General features: G+C 31.0%; 2 protein-coding genes across 12 annotated transcripts; both read right to left on the minus strand.

The window, feature by feature from the left end:
- Positions 1 to 2,986: 2,986 nt before the first annotated feature.
- Positions 2,987 to 6,308, minus strand: LOC140827844 (uncharacterized). Of its 11 annotated transcripts, none has more exons than XM_073190723.1 (7): positions 6,166 to 6,308; positions 4,676 to 4,811; positions 4,532 to 4,576; positions 4,387 to 4,461; positions 3,538 to 4,249; positions 3,378 to 3,447; positions 3,051 to 3,280 (listed from the first exon to the last, which is right to left on the minus strand). In XM_073190723.1, the coding sequence occupies exons 2-5, from the start codon at positions 4,785 to 4,787 to the stop codon at positions 4,116 to 4,118; spliced, it is 366 nt and encodes a 121-aa protein (XP_073046824.1). In that variant the 5' UTR covers positions 4,788 to 4,811; positions 6,166 to 6,308; the 3' UTR covers positions 3,051 to 3,280; positions 3,378 to 3,447; positions 3,538 to 4,115. The 11 variants fall into 11 exon arrangements, 10 of the variants coding, with proteins under 10 accessions (XP_073046844.1, XP_073046804.1, XP_073046815.1 ...); XM_073190766.1 differs by having other exon boundaries at positions 3,073 to 3,280; positions 3,538 to 3,774; XM_073190776.1 differs by having other exon boundaries at positions 3,073 to 3,280; positions 3,538 to 3,774; positions 4,669 to 4,811.
- A 5,197-nt stretch (positions 6,309 to 11,505) lies between these two features.
- On the minus strand, positions 11,506 to 11,790 carry LOC140804303 (auxin-induced protein 15A-like). The gene has a single exon (XM_073160218.1). It carries the CDS (start codon positions 11,788 to 11,790, stop codon positions 11,506 to 11,508), a length of 285 nt encoding a protein of 94 aa, XP_073016319.1.
- Positions 11,791 to 17,401: the final 5,611 nt, after the last annotated feature.

Consider the following 17,401-nt stretch of genomic DNA (forward strand, 5'->3'; position numbering starts at 1 on the left):
ACAAGAAGATTTCAGAAGATCATATATCTGCTACAAAGAGTGTGCTATTTTTCTGTATATTGAGCTTGAAGATAAAGAGTGGTTCTTGTTTGCTCAAAACAACGTTGGAATGATAGACATAGAATGTGTTCTTTGTTAATAATAATCGTTTTTTTCTATATTAGATTGATACTTTAATATATAGAAACCTTGAATCCAACGTTTATAAACAAAACGGTTTCTTTGACTCTGAGTGAATCAGCTTTATCACCGAAAAAGGGTCCTGCAGAAAGTTTCAGAATAATCAGACTTTGTTTTATACCAAAACTAGTAAGGCGTTTTAAATGTCTTCGTACAACATTAAATGATACAATTAATACTAGTACTATATAAGGTAACGGTAATATTAAGACTTGTAACGCTCAAACGAAAGACATTAAGTTCTGCTTCTGCTTAGACTACGTTTTGCTTCTGCTTCTGCTAACCGTTAAGTTTAGCTAAGAAATACTTTATAAGTATTGCTTCTGTTTTAGCGATACGAGTGCTTCTGCTATTTATATTTTCGTCTGTTTTTACTATCACCACCTACTGGTTTTGACTCTCATCATCACAATTAAAGTAAGTCTAACAAACTATTAATATATATTTTTACCAAAAAAACCTATATTATTAAGATTTAAAATTATTATTATTTGTTATTTAAAAATTAAAATTGTAATTATAACAATACATATAAATTTTGATATAAATTAAACAATTAATTTAGTTTATTACACTCCTTTTATTTTTATTTTGTGTAACTAATGATGATATAATATTTCTCATTTATAATTTTCGTTTGACGGTCAACATTAAAAAAACTAAAAATAAATAAATCAACGTATAGAAAATATTTATGTTGTTTTACTTATATATAAGTCATTTTATCCACAACAGATTACTGTTTGTGGGATATATATTATAAGTTTAGTGTCTTAATTAGCATATATTTTCACTATAATTCGATTATATGAGATATAAATAAGTTCATTTTTTAGTTTTACATTATTTGGAGTTCTAGATTTTCATTACATCTATAATAATATTGATTTTTTGTTTATTAATAAATGAAATTTCATAATAAAGACAAAAATTAAAATTTTGAATCATAAACCTTGCCAAATATGACATAAAAAGTAATTGGTGAAAAAAACTATCGGTATTTCTATATTAAAAAAAAAACATGATGAGAGCCATGTAGGCAATTTATTTCACAGTCACAATTTAAATTTTCCTTAAATTTTTTATATGTCACATAACACTCAGCAATTGAATTTTGCTTATTTTTCTCTTGAAGATCAACTAATCCAATATTTTATTTAAATATAGATATTCTTATTACATTTAAATATTTATTTTATCTTATAACATTTATATGAGTTAAACTATCTATTTATTTTATTTGAAAAATAATAATTGTCATTCATTCTACAATAATCTATTAAAACTAAAGTATTTAATTTTATTAGCATTTCACATAGAAGGAAATCAACGAAATAAGAAATATATCTCAAACACATTTTATGATTAACACAAATAAATCAAGATGTTTAGTCATCCTTTTGTCATCTCTAAACAATTTTAAGGATTTATTGTGATTAAAAAAATATTTAAAAAGAAATAAAGTATTTATATGAAGTTTTTTAATTATTTTTAAAAAAATTGAATTAATACTCTCTTCCTTTGACATGGTCATTACATTGTGTTTACCAAATGATTTAATATTTAACATTTATGATTAGTTGTTGTAAATTTTACTTGTCATATTTTAATATAAAACATTTCATATATATTAAAATAATAATATCTTCTACTTGCATTTTTTTTATCCTTTTTTTAGTTTTAGTATCATCCAACAAAAAATGATTTTATTTCTTTTTACATTTTAACTTAAAGATTTATTCCTCCCTACTGTTTGTAGTAATATTTTAAAGAGTACTGACTCTCATATGAGACCGTCTCACAGATCTTAATCTGTGAGACGGGTCAACCCTATCCATATTCACAATAAAAAGTAATATTCTTAGCATAAAAAGTAATAGTTTTTCATGGATAGCCCAAATAAGAGATCCGTCTCACGAATATAACCCGTGAAACCGTCTCACACAAGTTTTTGCCTATTTTAAATATATATCAAAATCTATAGTTGGTTTTAAATGTGCAACTCAAATCTTTTAAATCGTACTGCAGTTTAAGCGTCACATTTTTTCTCTGCCCAACGTGGACAATTATTGTGCCCAACAATCTCTCTCCAAATAATTACACTCATTGCAATAAATGAGAATCGAACCTATGAATTTTGTTCTGATATCAATTATAGAACCAAACATTTGCTGTTTGACAATATTATATAATTTTTTTTTCTGAATAAAAATCTAAATAAACTAACAAATTAAATAATAGAATTTCATTTTCCTAGACTACAAGAATAAATGCTTATGGTGACATTCATAAATGTCATCATATTCAATATTTAGTGACATTTAAATTTTAGTGACACCTCCAACAAATGTCGTCTATTCCAATGTCGTCTTAAACTTCATGACATTTTTTAATGTCATTATAAGATGTTAATGATAACATCATACGTGTTACTAATTATTCATATAATGACAATTTTAAATGTCAGGAAAACTCATGTTTTAAAGACATTTATACATGCCTTGTTATTATAGCAATAATGACAAATTTATATGTCAGTTAACATAATTTATAATGACAACTAAAAGTGTCGTGTATTTTATTTATAGTGACAATAAAAAATGTCACTAATGATATGTTATAAGGTTAATTTAAAATGTCTTATTATGTAATGGATATTGAAAATTGTCATTAATAGTTGTTTATAATGACTTTTTGAAATGTCTCTATATGAGTTTTAAAATGACATTTTTAATGTACATGATTTAATGTTCTATTGTGACATAAAAAATGACATATTTTATGAAATGTCATCGATTTTCAATATTTTCATGATATAATATTCAAGGATATAACAAATTAACATAAATACAAATACAAAATTTTAAAATAGAAATTAAATTGCTAATAAATAATTTTCATTAATTTTGTAATCATTAATGTATAAGACTGACAAATTTGTTATCTCGAAAAACATCTACATCCTAACAAATGTACCAAATGTATTTAGTTTAAGAACTAACATACAATTAAGTCTTGTAAAGCAAAACATAAGTAAACTTGTGACGCATCTTCATTATTCAACCATCTCATCTTAAGCAAAATCCAATATTCTTTTCACCTACAATAAAAATTCATATATTTGTATGAATGAAATAAAATTAAAGAAGCACAAAATAAAGAGATTAAAATTTAATTCAAACTAGTGAATATCATACCAAATGATAAACTGGAAAATTATTTTTTATCCGAATGCACCTAGTAGAAATCTTCCTCATTAACTGGCAACTGCAAATGTAATTGATATTGGTTTAAAAAGATACTAACATGACGAATATAACAATAAATACTAGTTAATTGAAAAGTTGAATATCATACCAAATGACAAGGCCATGCTATCATTCCTCCAAGTGTATCCCCAACCTTTTGTAAAAGATCATATGGCCTAATCAAACTCTCTTCCCGTTCTAGGACAACTAGAACTTGTATTTCACACCAATTTGGTCCCAACATCTGTCTTCCTACTTCGGTATTTGGATCCATGCTACGAACCACTCTTTTTGCCACAATTTTCGTTGAATCAAATAGACTTTTTATTGAGACAGAACATCCAATCTACGTGAAAGTGCAAAAGAGAAGGTTTTGATAAAAATAATTATAAAGTACAATCATCAACAACCATTATGCTAATGAGTATGTCCAGCTAGCCAAAAAACAAAAAAGCATAAATAAACATCATTCAAATTAGTTAATTCATGACAACAAATATACATGTAATATATATTCTCAACCAAAATATACTATCTAAATCAATAAATGGCTAACTCGAGATAATTACAAGCTCACACAAAACATAGCTTACAAAAAAGCAAGCTCCAACTCATTATGCCACATCAAATAATAAATAATATCAATATAAACAAAATAAAAACCATTTACACATCTAACGTATATTCTTAAACCAAAAAGCCAATGCTGGTTGGCAAATTTCGAGTTACATGATTGGCAAATATAATATCTGATTGTGTATCTTCCTCATCTCGAAGTTGAAAATGAGATTTTCCAAAAATTTTACTCTTACAAGTCATTCCTATCAAAAGAAAAAGGTTAAAAATTACAAATGCTTTTATATAGAATAAATAAAACATGAAGTAAGCATTATACATATCCAAATTTAATCGTTTCAAATAAAATACTATAAGTTTCATATCTTTTTATATTTAATACCTTGTAAATCATTGTGTTGGTGCTTTGAAACTCCATCCATTTGGTTATTCAACATACCTTGTATGTTTTGAACTTCTGCACAAGTTTTGATACCACCAAAATATAAGTAAGTTGAGTTTTTAATTATAAACAAGAAAATGCTAACCTTTTCCGCTAGCTTTCATGCTACCGAATTCTCTTGCAAGACCAACTTGAACAAAGTACATAAAATTCGGACAAAATCAAAAGGTCCAATAAGAGTAATACAAAATCAGCAAACATATCCTTTATGTATAAAGTTACATGCTACCTTTTTTTGAACTTCGAGCTGCGTGATTGGCAATCATAATTCGAGATTGTGTATTTGCCTTATCTTGATGTTGAAAATGAGGTTTTCCAACAGTTTTACTCTCACTAGCCATTCCTATCAAGAGCAAGAGCCACAACTTGAAGATAAAAAAAAAGTTAGATATATCCTTTGATATGATAAATAAAAGATCCATAGTGAAAAATGAAATTAAAATATATAATGTTATTATTATTCTAGTATCCAGCAAATCCACTATACTAGTTTCACTTTATATCATATTAACTAAACATAAAAAATTATATATGCAAGAATAATGTTGATTCATTCGTCATTTAACATGAATGAGAATAGAGGTTAACTAAATTTCAAGAAACGTTAAATAGTCATCCTCCAGGAACTTCGTCCCTGCTATATTTTGCCTTTACAGTCTTAAGTCTTTGTGCTTTGCCTCGAAAAAGAGCTTATTCTCACAACTGTGCACGTGTGTGCCAATTCCTAGACATCTCCATACTTATAAAATAAACCCTAAAAAATCTCAAAATCTATGAAATATGAAATCTTGGAAATTAGATTATGAAGCCCATATATTCAAATAACCCTTTAGTGTGAAGCCACTTGCTTTTTACATAAGTCATAACCTACCAAAATGTAGCAGATCGGAATGTATTCAAATAACCCTCATGAAATCGGGCCTTTATTTTAGCTAGATCAATCCGTTGGGCTAATCTTAAGCTAGGTGAGTTGACACTTAGTAGGCTAAAGAGAAGCTAAAGCAGAAGGGAAATGATATTCCAGTTGTGGATTGATCAGCATTGGCTTGGATGATACTGATAGGATACCAAAGCATGAGATGAATGTTGAATTCCATGATGCCTCTCATACAAAAATACGAGGTTTATTTGTTTCTGAAGTACTGGAGAATATTCACATCAAGTGCACTTCCCCATATCAAATATGGATTTGAATTTAAAACTTTGCAAGATAACAGAAATGCTTCTAGTTAGTAGCACCTTGTCCAAATATATTACACAAGTACTCAATGAAGAATATAGATTCAAATAAATTCAAAAATGCCAGCAAAATGATCCATGTGCAGATTAAAATCATATCAGAAGGAAAGATCAAAACCCAGATTTAAATAATAAAATAAAATGTGAACGATGATGTCTTATATTGGGCTAACCGACAAAAGTAAAACACATACAAATTTGCAAAATAATTATAGTACCACCACCAAAAATCATACAAACAGAAACCTTATGAAATCATAAGAAGAATCGAACACTCTTATAAAATCGAACACTCCTCTATTCTCAATAAATCAATCAAGCGAATCAAATGAATCGAACACTCTTATAAAATCTAACTCCTCTTCTGAAATCAAACACTCTTATAAAATCGAAATCGAACTCCCCTTCTCTATGAATCGAACACTCTTAACAAAAAACCGTGACCAAAATCTCTTACAAAACAAGGGATTCGGAACTTACCGGAGATAAGCGGCTGGACAAATCTTAAAATGAGAAGCGGCTGGACAAATCTCAAACCGTGACACTAGAAGCGGCTGAACGAGGGAAAAGAGAAGGGCGCAAGAGATTTGGGAGAAAGAGCGCGAGAGAGATTTGGTTTTTTATCCATCGTTCTTTCCTTTTTTTTCCTTTTAATTAATTTTTTTTGTTTTTTTAATGAGAGTGAGAGTGAGAGATTAAAAAATTGAAAATGAGTGAGAAAAATAAAAACTTTTAGTGACATTCATTAAAAACGTCATTATAACATATCTAATTTAATAATTTTTTTATTAAAAATTTTATGTGTAACCAATGTCATGATATATATGTAATAACGATATTATTTTAAAAATATCGCTAAGAAAATGTCAGTATAGCCATTTTTTCTTATAGCTTAATATGTTTTGTTTGCGACTAAGTTAGTCATACATTTATATATATTTATTCAACTTTAAAAGCAAGAAAATGAATTTAAACTGTAACTGCTTTTCTGAATTTTATGTATTTAAGCATATAATTGTTTTTTCTATGAGTGTACTATCTCCATGTTTTCAAAAGTAAACAATATAACAGTATTTTGAGTTCATTATTGACGTATAATGTTTTCTAACTATATTTTCACGTATTCAATATATGTTAATATTTTTGAAATACATCATTTATTTTCGTGAAAATGTGGAATTTATTAGGAGTAAATTTTTTATCTAACTCTGGTCAACTATTTTTTTTTATATGACCTTCTATAGTATATTTCAAATACACTTGGGGAGGTCATATTTTTAATTTTGAAAAAATAAATGGTTGACTGGATCATTTTTCCCAATTTACCGATTGTTTTATTATTAGGTATATATTTAGCGTAATAATACCTTTGAAAAATTTTTTTTATGGACATTGTCGCTTAAATATTTTTGCTCACAATGTGTTTTTAGCAAATAATTAAACCGAGTTAATGAATTTTATTTAAATTAATTTTTTAACTTAATATGGTCCTCAAAAAACACACATGAAATGAAAATTTGTATATTTGAATTTGAATAGGAACATGTTTTAGTAAATACATGCATTCATCAACAAAAATCGACAATGATTGTGTTATCATCCAATTCTAAAATCGTACATTTTCATCACCTCAATCATCACATTGTCTTCCAAATGACGTGAATGATAATAACGACGGTAACTATTGAAAGCAAACCATGTAGCTTCTACTTGTTGAATTTTTTAAATAAGAAAAAACACATAATCCATTGAACTTTGAATCAAACATAATTAATTAAAAAAATTTCGAGAGCTCAAAACCAATGAACAAATAATTATTCTATATGAATTTTTTTATCATTTCAATTCTAATTATTTCAATTTTTTAATTGATAACTTTTTTTGTTTCTCTCTTTTCAAATTTGATTTATTTACAAAATATTTCTTTGGTTTGTAATGAAACTGTGTATATATTTTGTAGCAAATAATAAGCCTTTTTTAAAATAAAAATAAAATATGAGGATAATAATAATGATCACTAAAATAAATTAATTAATTAATTAATTATATATATATATATATATATAAATTTTGATAATATAAAATAATTAATTATATTTAGTGTTAGTAATTAGAACCAAATATTTAAAAGGATTTATAAATGATATATGAATTCATGCACGATTAATTGAGGGAAGAAAAAAATAATAATAAGAGTAGAATATTAGACACAATCAAATTGCTTTTATTTGAAAAATTGCATGTCATTGTTCATGGATTCGAAAATGTTTATTTTTAGCTAATAAAAATTGAGTAATATTAGGTTGATATAATTATTAAGTTTGTATAATTATTATTTAACCTCAATAATTAGTAAACCATGTATATTTTGTATTTATTTATATAAAAATATATTTTTACTATGTTGTTATTCATATGCATATTATAAGATACACTAACATTCATACATCGTTTCAACTCCTAGAATTTATAATTATATAAAAAAATATATTTTTACTCTGTTGTTATTCATATGCATATTATAAGATACACTAATATTCATACGTCGTTTAAAGTCCTAGAATTTATTTGAGTATAATGATCATTTGACTCTCATCCAGTTGTTTGATTTGCTAGTATTCGGTTATTCCATCATATGCACTCTAGGAAAAATATATATATATATATCACAATAAATACAAGATAACATTAATTCAAATTAAAAATACAATATAACATTAAATCCAAACAATAAATAATATGAAAAATGATGAACATATCCTTACCTCTAGAATACGATGAGTTGATTTGAAATTATCCGGAATACAAAAAAATAGAAGACTAATCATCAATGGGTAATATCGAGAATTTAAAAATATGAAGGACACATAAATAAAAACACAATTCATTTTTTTATTCATGCTTTTATATAGAAATATATATATATTAGATACTTTCTTTAACGAGATAATGATGATAGAAATTTTTTTCAACCAATTTGGTTTTCTCTTATGTTATCCTTTAAGCATGCTTGCAGTCAACTCATGTCATGAAAAATTGCTTCCAGACATAATATTGATGATGACGATATCTCGGCTAAAATCTATTTTAGATCTTGCAGATTCTTCTGTCCCATTGAATTTAAAGTTAAGCTGAAATTTTAATAAACTATTAAACAAGATAATTCTTTGAAAATGCTTTTGGTGTATATTCATAATCTCATCTGGTAACTTTTGCCTCCTCTCACTAACATATTATATATATATTGATCGTGAGTAGAGAAAAGGAGAGGAAACCCTCACAAAAATAGCTAATTACTTCTCAGATTTATACTCCTATAACATATATACTAAAACAAAGTTTATCATGTTCCAGCCAACCAGGAGGTAAGATCAATGAATATGTCTTCGTTGCAGGGAATGGTGAGTCCACCCGTTGGATGAATGTGGAACACGAATTATTCTTCTTCTTGGCTTAGGCTTAGAAGATCTTGAAATGAATTAGGGAATGGTGAGTGATATATGAATGACATTACGTTGCTTGTTTTCGCTCTCCCCAACATAAATAGGAAAATGCCCCTTTGGAAAATATGTTGATCATGTCGAATCCGATCTTTTAGTTGATAAAGATCGTCTAAGAATCGTCCGAATGTCCATTTTTGTAAGTTTAGCGAAAGACGAAAAAGCTTATAAATTTTTGGGGAAAGACCCCAGTACAGGCTTAGATCTTTGGCTTCTTTACAAGTTTCGTCCAAAATATTTCGCCATTCCTGGTTTAGTCATATATGTTTACAAATTTTGATCGAGTTGGTCCTTCATCAATTTAATGATTAAAACTAACGGTAGACATGACACGTGATGGAGAAAGACTCAGTTCCAGTACCAGATGTTTGCCCATTTTCACTGTTTAGTCCCAAATGTTCTGGCTGAACCTGTTTAGTCCCAAACGTTTACAAATTTTGACAGAGTTAGTCTTTCGTCAATTTAATGATTAAAACTAATGATAGACATGACATTTGCCGGTCACTGCACTAAAATCCCCAAAGCCCAAATAAGATGTCTTAATTTTCAATTCAATTCGAGCCGTGACGAATTTTTCATTTTTTTTGCCGCCATCACACTCGAAAATTTCGCTCAACCTTGAGAATAAATCGACGATGTGCACACAACTAATCTCTAGAAGGAACTCGGGCTCCCTCTATTGCACGATATCTATATTTTCTTCTTACCAGTTTCTGACATTTCTGTAGAACTTTAGATTTATTGTGTTTTTAAAAAAAATCAATTTTTCTAGATATGTGTTGTTATTTGGTTGAATATTGTGTTATTGTTCATTGATTATGTTTATTTACCTTGCCATTGAGATTTTTTAGAACTAGGATTTCGATTTTGTCGAGTAGGTTTTTTTTATAATTTTATTTTTATGGAAAAATTCAGCAGTAAATTAAATAAAGGTTTGTGACAACTCATTTTGATTAAAGTTCTCCATTTTTTTTGTTTCAGATATAATAGAATTTTCGACTCCATAATATGAGAGTCTTCTTTATTTGAGCAATAAATTATCCACATTATATTTGGAATCATTTTTAATTGTTTCACTTTATGATCCTAACATATGGAAAAACATACGTTGTTTTAACTCGTATATGGATACATCAACAATTGTTTCCTCTACATCAAGTGTAAGTTGTGCAACTTGTAGTGGTAGTTCAACACAAATTCTTAATCGATCAGAAAAAATTATGAATTTGAATGATGGGTGTTAGAATTAGAAATGAGAACTCCAAGCATGCATAAAAGTTTTCGAGGCTAGCTAATCAATGATATAAAACCGTAAGTAAAGTCATTTTGGGGATTTTAAGGGCGTCACTGACATATGTCATGTCTACTGTTAGTTCTAACAATTAAATTGAAGGGCCAGCTGGGTCAAAATTTGTTAAATTTTAGGACTAAATAGAGAAAGCCGAACATTTAGGCAAAACTTGGAATAGGGCCAAAAATCTGGGATGAATAGGTTTTTTCTCCCAACTCTTTTGAGTATCGGAAATGTGTTGGTGTATATATAGATAGGACGAATGTGTAAATGGCGTATCTTTCAAGATTGGATGAGTTGTGGCTGGAAAAATTAGAGAAACAGAAGCACATGAGGAGTAACATGGTTTTGCCTTGCATGAATCACTACGTACAAGTCATGTTGGAGACATTGTTCCCTACCAATTTCTTCAACAAACACTCGAAGGGTCCTCTTCAAACACTTCAATTTTCTTTAGATCCCTTTCATATCTCTACTTTTCTAGTCACCTACGGACCTTTAGATTTATCTAAAAACTAGATTTATTAATGATGTGAGATGAGAACATGACAGATACATGATTTAATGAGTTAACTATTCCATTGTAAAATGTATTTTGTAGTTTTGGTCATCAATGGGATCTGAAAGAAATTTTTATCTTGGTAAAGGAAATGCATCAGAAGTATATTTCTCACGGTTTATCAAGGTAGCACAAGTTGAGCATCACAGGAATTAGAAGAAGTTCATAACAACGGAAAAAAGTATTGTTCTCGTGCTATGCAAATAGAAAAATAATAAACCATAAAATCTCCTTTCACATCTGTATTTCAGATCTTGCAGAGTGTTGGACAAAGCATTTATACTTACAACTAGAACAAGATAATGCATTTGAATGAAAAAAATTGACACAATATATATTTAACAAAATTTTCTTGTATTCATAAATTTTGAATATTTTCCCACTAATATGTACAGTGGTTCGAATAGATAAGAAGACTAGAATCCCTCAAACCAGCTAATTAATATATATAAATTCTAGTCAATAATACATCATGATCTGCTCAAGCGAGATGTGACATCAACAAACAAATCTTCACTGCAAGGAATGGTGAGACCACCCATTGGATGGTAATACCCGAATTCTTCTTCAGCTTGGCATAGCAAATCTTGAAATGAAGGATGGTTCAGATATGACACGGGAATAACAAATCTTTGCTTATATTCACACTCTCCCACGTAAACAGCACAATATCCTTTCGGAACATCAACTGGTCGTGTCGAATTCGATCTTTTCTCGCTTGATAAAGATCTTTTAAGAATTTGTCGAATGGCCATTTCTTGTATTAAAATATTGCTTGCTGAAGCAAGGAACTCTGAACTGTTATACGGAAAACTTGAATCAGAAATATTTGACTAGTAGTACTTGGCTTGTTGGTTTGAAGCTTGACCGGAGGAATATACAAATATATAGATGAATTTAGAGTGTCATTTAATCCTTTAAAATATTGATTGTGGTCCAGAGAAACAGCAAGTGGATGTACGGTGGCTGGCGAAAATTGAAGTTAACGAGAGCACATGAAGAATCACATGAAATTGTCTTCCAATCTTCGTATATTATAAAGCATCTGTCATTTCAGAACCCTTTTTCCCCACCACCATCAGCCACAAAGTCTTTGTACGACCCTACTCAAATCATTCACGTTACAACAAGCCACACCCCACCAAACTTTATCTTGTTATCTTCTGATCAAACAGTCAGTTGGTCCAAATTCATGTGAACCACAACTCTGTTTGGTATAAATTCTATAAATTGAGGGGTTATTTACTAAATGTTAAGTGGATCATATTTTAAGAACAAAGATGATTTTTATATGATGATGTCTTGGACCCAATTTATCAGTTTGTTTGCTCTTCAATGGATATTGAGAGAGGTCTAATTGACTGAGGAATGTGATATGATCTGGGAAAGAAAAGTCGTGTGATGTGCCGTTGCCGTAACTCAGATCTTCCAAGAAGAGTGGGCCATAAACTTGGAACATCCTTCTGCAATATTTAATTTTGCGGAAAAGTAGCTAGGGAGATTTATGGTCATTAATAATGGAAGGCAAAGCCATGTTATGCTTCATGTGCTTATGTTTCTCAAATTTTCCAGCCACGACTTATCCAATGGACCTCTTGATCGCTCAAGGCGAACTTCCTTCTTGAAAGATTGACATTTTAATTTATTTATATACACAACACATTTCCCAGTCCAAAACAAAAAAAATAATCTTGACAATTTTCGATTTCTTCACAAAGACATTCTTTTATTTCCTTCAGTACCTTCCGAGCATTTTGCATCTGTACAACAACAATGGCTATTAAACAAATTTTTGGACGTTCTTTGTCGAGTGAAAGAAGATCAAACTCCAAGGAATCCACGGATGTTCCGAAGGGACATTTTGCTGTTTATGTTGGGGAAACCGAAAATAAGCAGAGATTTGCCTATACCTTACTTGAACAAAGCTTTGTTCCAACATCTGTTAAATCGAACGGAAGAAGAATTCGGGTTCAATCATCCAATGGGTGGACTCACCATCCCGTGCAGCGAAGATTTATTTATTGATCTCACCCCTAGATTGAAGAGAATATGACATATATGGAGTACTATACTGATTTTAGGGAGTAGAATTTTGTATACTAGTTAGTTAATTAACTAGTTCTCTTCTTTGGGGATTCTTATCTAGCGATTTTTACATCAGTATATGTACAATTTGCAAATGTTGCGTTATCGGATATGACTTCAAGTTTGGGGATTTTTTTTTTAAAATTCCCACACAAAATCGGTCGGTTCGGTTTGGTTTTCGGTTTTTTATTTCGGTTTTTTCGGTTTTCAGTTTTAGAAATATATAATCCGATATCCGAACCATTTTACTTCGGTTCGGTTCGAATTTCTCTACCAAAACTGTTCGGTTATTTCGGTTGGTTAATTCGGTTTTGGTATAATTATTTAAATTAATAAATAAATATATTATAAAATATAATATGTTAACTTTCTATATGTTTTCTTAGTAAAATATTTAAATATAAGGTCTAAATTAATTAAATAAACAACAATAAACTAAAAATTGTTCAAAATAGTTTTTCATTCACTAAATATCATATCAAAATATATAATATAAATAAAAATATAAAAAAATTATTAATTTAATGAAATTTCGGTATTTTCGGTTTTGACATATATAATCCAAAATCAAACCAAATAAACTTCGGTTTTAACATTTATATCCGAATTGTAAAATTCGGCTTTCGGTTCGGTGTTCGGTTTTTTCGGTTTGGATTTCCGGTTTTTCGGTTTTATCCGAAGTTTGAACACCTCTGGGTATAGGGATGCTACCCCATCTCTGAATCAGCTCGATGATAATAATAATAATAATAATAATAATCATCATCATGAATAATAATTATAATGATTTTATAAATAATAAGGTTGGTAAGAATTAATAAAAAAAATATTATTAATTAAAAAAAATTTCATTCGCCAACTCAATCAAATGTGTATTTGAAGCGAGGATAGGGAATTGATAGGATCGAGTATGGAAATTCCTAGGTTAGCTAGAAGAGTGGATGTGGGTACCCGGACGCTAATCAAATTCTTAATCATCATTTGGGACTAATTAATCAATTATAAAACAAGGTCTAATTTTTTTTTAAAAAATGCGGAACGTAGTGAAATCAAACTAATATACAACTCAGTATATAAAATAAAGTACATGTCATTTATCATCTACCAACCAGTAAAACTAAGGTACAACATCTATATATCAAGTGTCACACCCTATATACATCAAAGTCCGAAGTCTCCACTCTATCACGATCTCTCCTCATCTCCTGGACCCTGATCCTGTCCCACCTGTTGTCATGTACACATACAGACAAGACAACATCCGGATAACTCCGGTGAGAATAATCCCAGTATAAATCAACGAAACATGCAATCATATAAACAAATATAAAGCATGTAATCAGGTAACAGATATATGTATCACAATCTGAAACATAAACAATCATAGACTGTCGACAATGCTCGTAACTCTATAATTCAGACTAGACTCAATCCTAGCCTAGGGATCCCGGTTTCCAGATGTGGTGTTCCTATATCGAATTCCGTAATAGAAGGAATAGCAATTCCATTACTCGATATAACCAAACATGGTGTTCCTATATCGAATTCCGTAATAGAAGAATCCCAATCCTATTTACTCGATATAACCGAACATCCGGTGTCCTGACCTAACCGTCATGGATTGTAGCTCTATCGCTAATATCCTATCTTGAGACATCGTGCAATGTGCCCGTGACGATCCCGCCACTGTCAGGCACTTCCGTCCCAAGATTTTTATACTATCTTGTGACATCGTGCAATGTTCCCGTGGCGATCTCACCACTATCAGGAACTTCTGTCACAAGATTATTCATCTACTACCTGTTATCTATAATTCAAGAGAACAAGTACATCGATCAAATCAATGCAAATATCAATGCAATAAAGTAAAGTATGTGATTTAGGGAAACTCAAGTCTACACTGACTCAAGTCGATCTCCCAGTACCACATTGACTTATACATTTCTTTCGTCGGTTTCTGGCTCAGTCGCAGTCCTGAACTCACAGTCTGTCTGGCAATGACAATACCAATAATTTCATATCAATATACCTTTCAAATCAATAACAATCTGATCAATCTGGATTTAATTCAAATCATCGGCATAACGGTACAGACTCAATATCCCCGTCAATACCACATCACCAGATAACAGTTATAGTCCATAACCCATATCCAATACAATCCGTGATTCAACCGTAAATCAAATCTGTCCGGTATAAATCAATACACCCCAGAAAATTCATAACAATTCCATAATCGATCCGTTTCTTAATCTGACTTCGATTCTACGATGTCTAACATGTCAAGAACAACATATATGACGTGTATTCAATTTCAACAACATCATAATTTCAAAACATGTCAAAACGTAGTAAAACTTACATCCAGTTGTAGCCTACGTTGCTAGGAACTCGGTACTGAAGTCGGATTTAAAATCAGACGGACGGATTCTCGCAAAATCTAATCTAAAGTCAAGAGTACGAAGTTAGCCTCGATTTCCCTTTTCCTTTCCTGATTTTCCTTCGAAAACTGAATGCACACATATATATATTGCATGCAAGTCGCTACGTGTCTTCTCAGAATTTCTCTCATTTCAGGCGGCGCTCGGGCGGTGCTAAACTACCGCTCGAGCGCGGCATGTTCTGTTCGAGAATAATCTTTGTTGAGCACTGGCGCTCGGGCGGTTAAATATTACCGCTCGGGCGCCGTACTCTCTGCCCAAAAACTTATCAAGTTAAACACTGGCGCTCGGGCGGTCATACACTACCGCTCGGGCGCCACATCTTCTGTCCGAGACTTGTGTAATTTATATGCTTCGTCCAAATTTAGTCTCGTAATAGCCCGTCTATAATTATATCAATTTAAATTCAATAATCTTCACGTGACATGATATAAAATCTAGGGCATTACATTTCTCCCCCCCTAAGATACGATTTCGTCCTCGAAATCCCAAGCTATCAATCGTATTAATAAGGAGTATATACAAGACTGTATAACAATTTACATCAGTGAAACAATGCTGAGAATTCTTGTCTCATGTCAGATTCAGTCTCCCAAGTAGCTTCTTCAATGCCATGACGAGTCCATTGAACTTTCACAAGAGGAATCGTCTTTGTTCTGAGCTGTTTTTCTTTACGATCGATCATCCGAATCGGTTTCTCGACATAACTCAATGTCTCGTCCAGCTCAGTCTCGTCTGGTTGCATAACATGTGAATCATCAGGGAGATATTTCCGCAGCATCGATACATGAAAAACATCATGTATTCCAGATAATGAAGGCGGCAAGGCAAGTCGATAGGTACGATCTCCTATCTTCTCGAGAATCTCATAAGGACCCACATATCTTGGAGACAATTTCCCTTTCTTGCCGAACCTGACAACACCTCTGAAAGGAGAAATCTTCAGGAATACTCGGTCTCCTACCTTAAATACCAACGGTCGTCGTCTGAGGTTGGCATATTTGGCTTGTCGGTCCTGAGCTGCCTTCATTTTCTTCTGAATCAATTTCACTTTCTCAGTCATATCTCTGATCATATCAGGTCCAGTCTCAGGAACTTCAGAGATATCATCCCAATAAAGAGGCGATCGACACTTCTTTCCGTACAACGCTTCAAATGGTGCCATTTCAATACTCGTTTGATAGCTATTGTTGTACGAAAATTCACAAAGAGGCAATGCATCTTGCCAGTTAGTGCTAAGATCCAGCACTACAGCTCTCAGCGTATCTTCCAATGTCTGGATTGTACGTTCTGACTGCCCGTCAGTCTGTGGATGATATGCGGTACTAAGATGTAACTTCGTACCAAGAGCTTGTTGCAAACTCTGCCAGAAGTACGAAGTAAACCGAGGATCACGGTCTGAAACAATCGACTTCGGCACTCCGTGCAGTCTAACCACTTCCTTAACATAGATATCGGCCATCTGATCATATCTGTACGTCATTTTGTATGGAATGAAACATGCCGATTTGGTCAATCTATCAATCACGACCCAAATCGCATCATAACCTCGGGAGGATCTCGGTAATTGTGTCACAAAATCCATGGAAATGTGATCCAATTTCCATTCAGGAATGGACAAACTTTGCAACAATCCTCCTGGTTTCTTCCTTTCAGCCTTCACCTGTTGGCAATTCAGACACTTCGATACAAATGTAGCAATGTCCGCTTTCATTTGTTTCCACCAATATTGTGTCTTTAAATCATTATACATTTTCTGCCACCAGGGTGAATGCTAAATCGACTGTTGTGTGCTTCTGTCAGTATCCGTTGTCTCAAATCCGAAACATTCGGCACAACA

The sequence above is a fragment of the Primulina eburnea genome, chromosome 1, assembly GCF_022965805.1.
Source record: "Primulina eburnea isolate SZY01 chromosome 1, ASM2296580v1, whole genome shotgun sequence".
Classification (NCBI taxonomy): domain Eukaryota; kingdom Viridiplantae; phylum Streptophyta; class Magnoliopsida; order Lamiales; family Gesneriaceae; genus Primulina; species Primulina eburnea.

Coding starts and splice junctions, on each gene's coding strand:
- LOC140827844 (XM_073190703.1), bottom strand. CDS start 4,868: ATGGATCTTTTATTTATCATATCAAAGGATATATCTAACTTTTTTTTT. Junction 4,577..4,675: donor AGCTCGAAGTTCAAAAAAAG/GTAGCATGTAAC, acceptor ACTTTGTTCAAG/TTGGTCTTGCAAGAGAATTC. Junction 4,250..4,386: donor CCAACACAATGATTTACAAG/GTATTAAATATA, acceptor TTCTTTTGATAG/GAATGACTTGTAAGAGTAAA.
- LOC140804303 (XM_073160218.1), bottom strand. CDS start 11,790: ATGGCCATTCGACAAATTCTTAAAAGATCTTTATCAAGCGAGAAAAGA.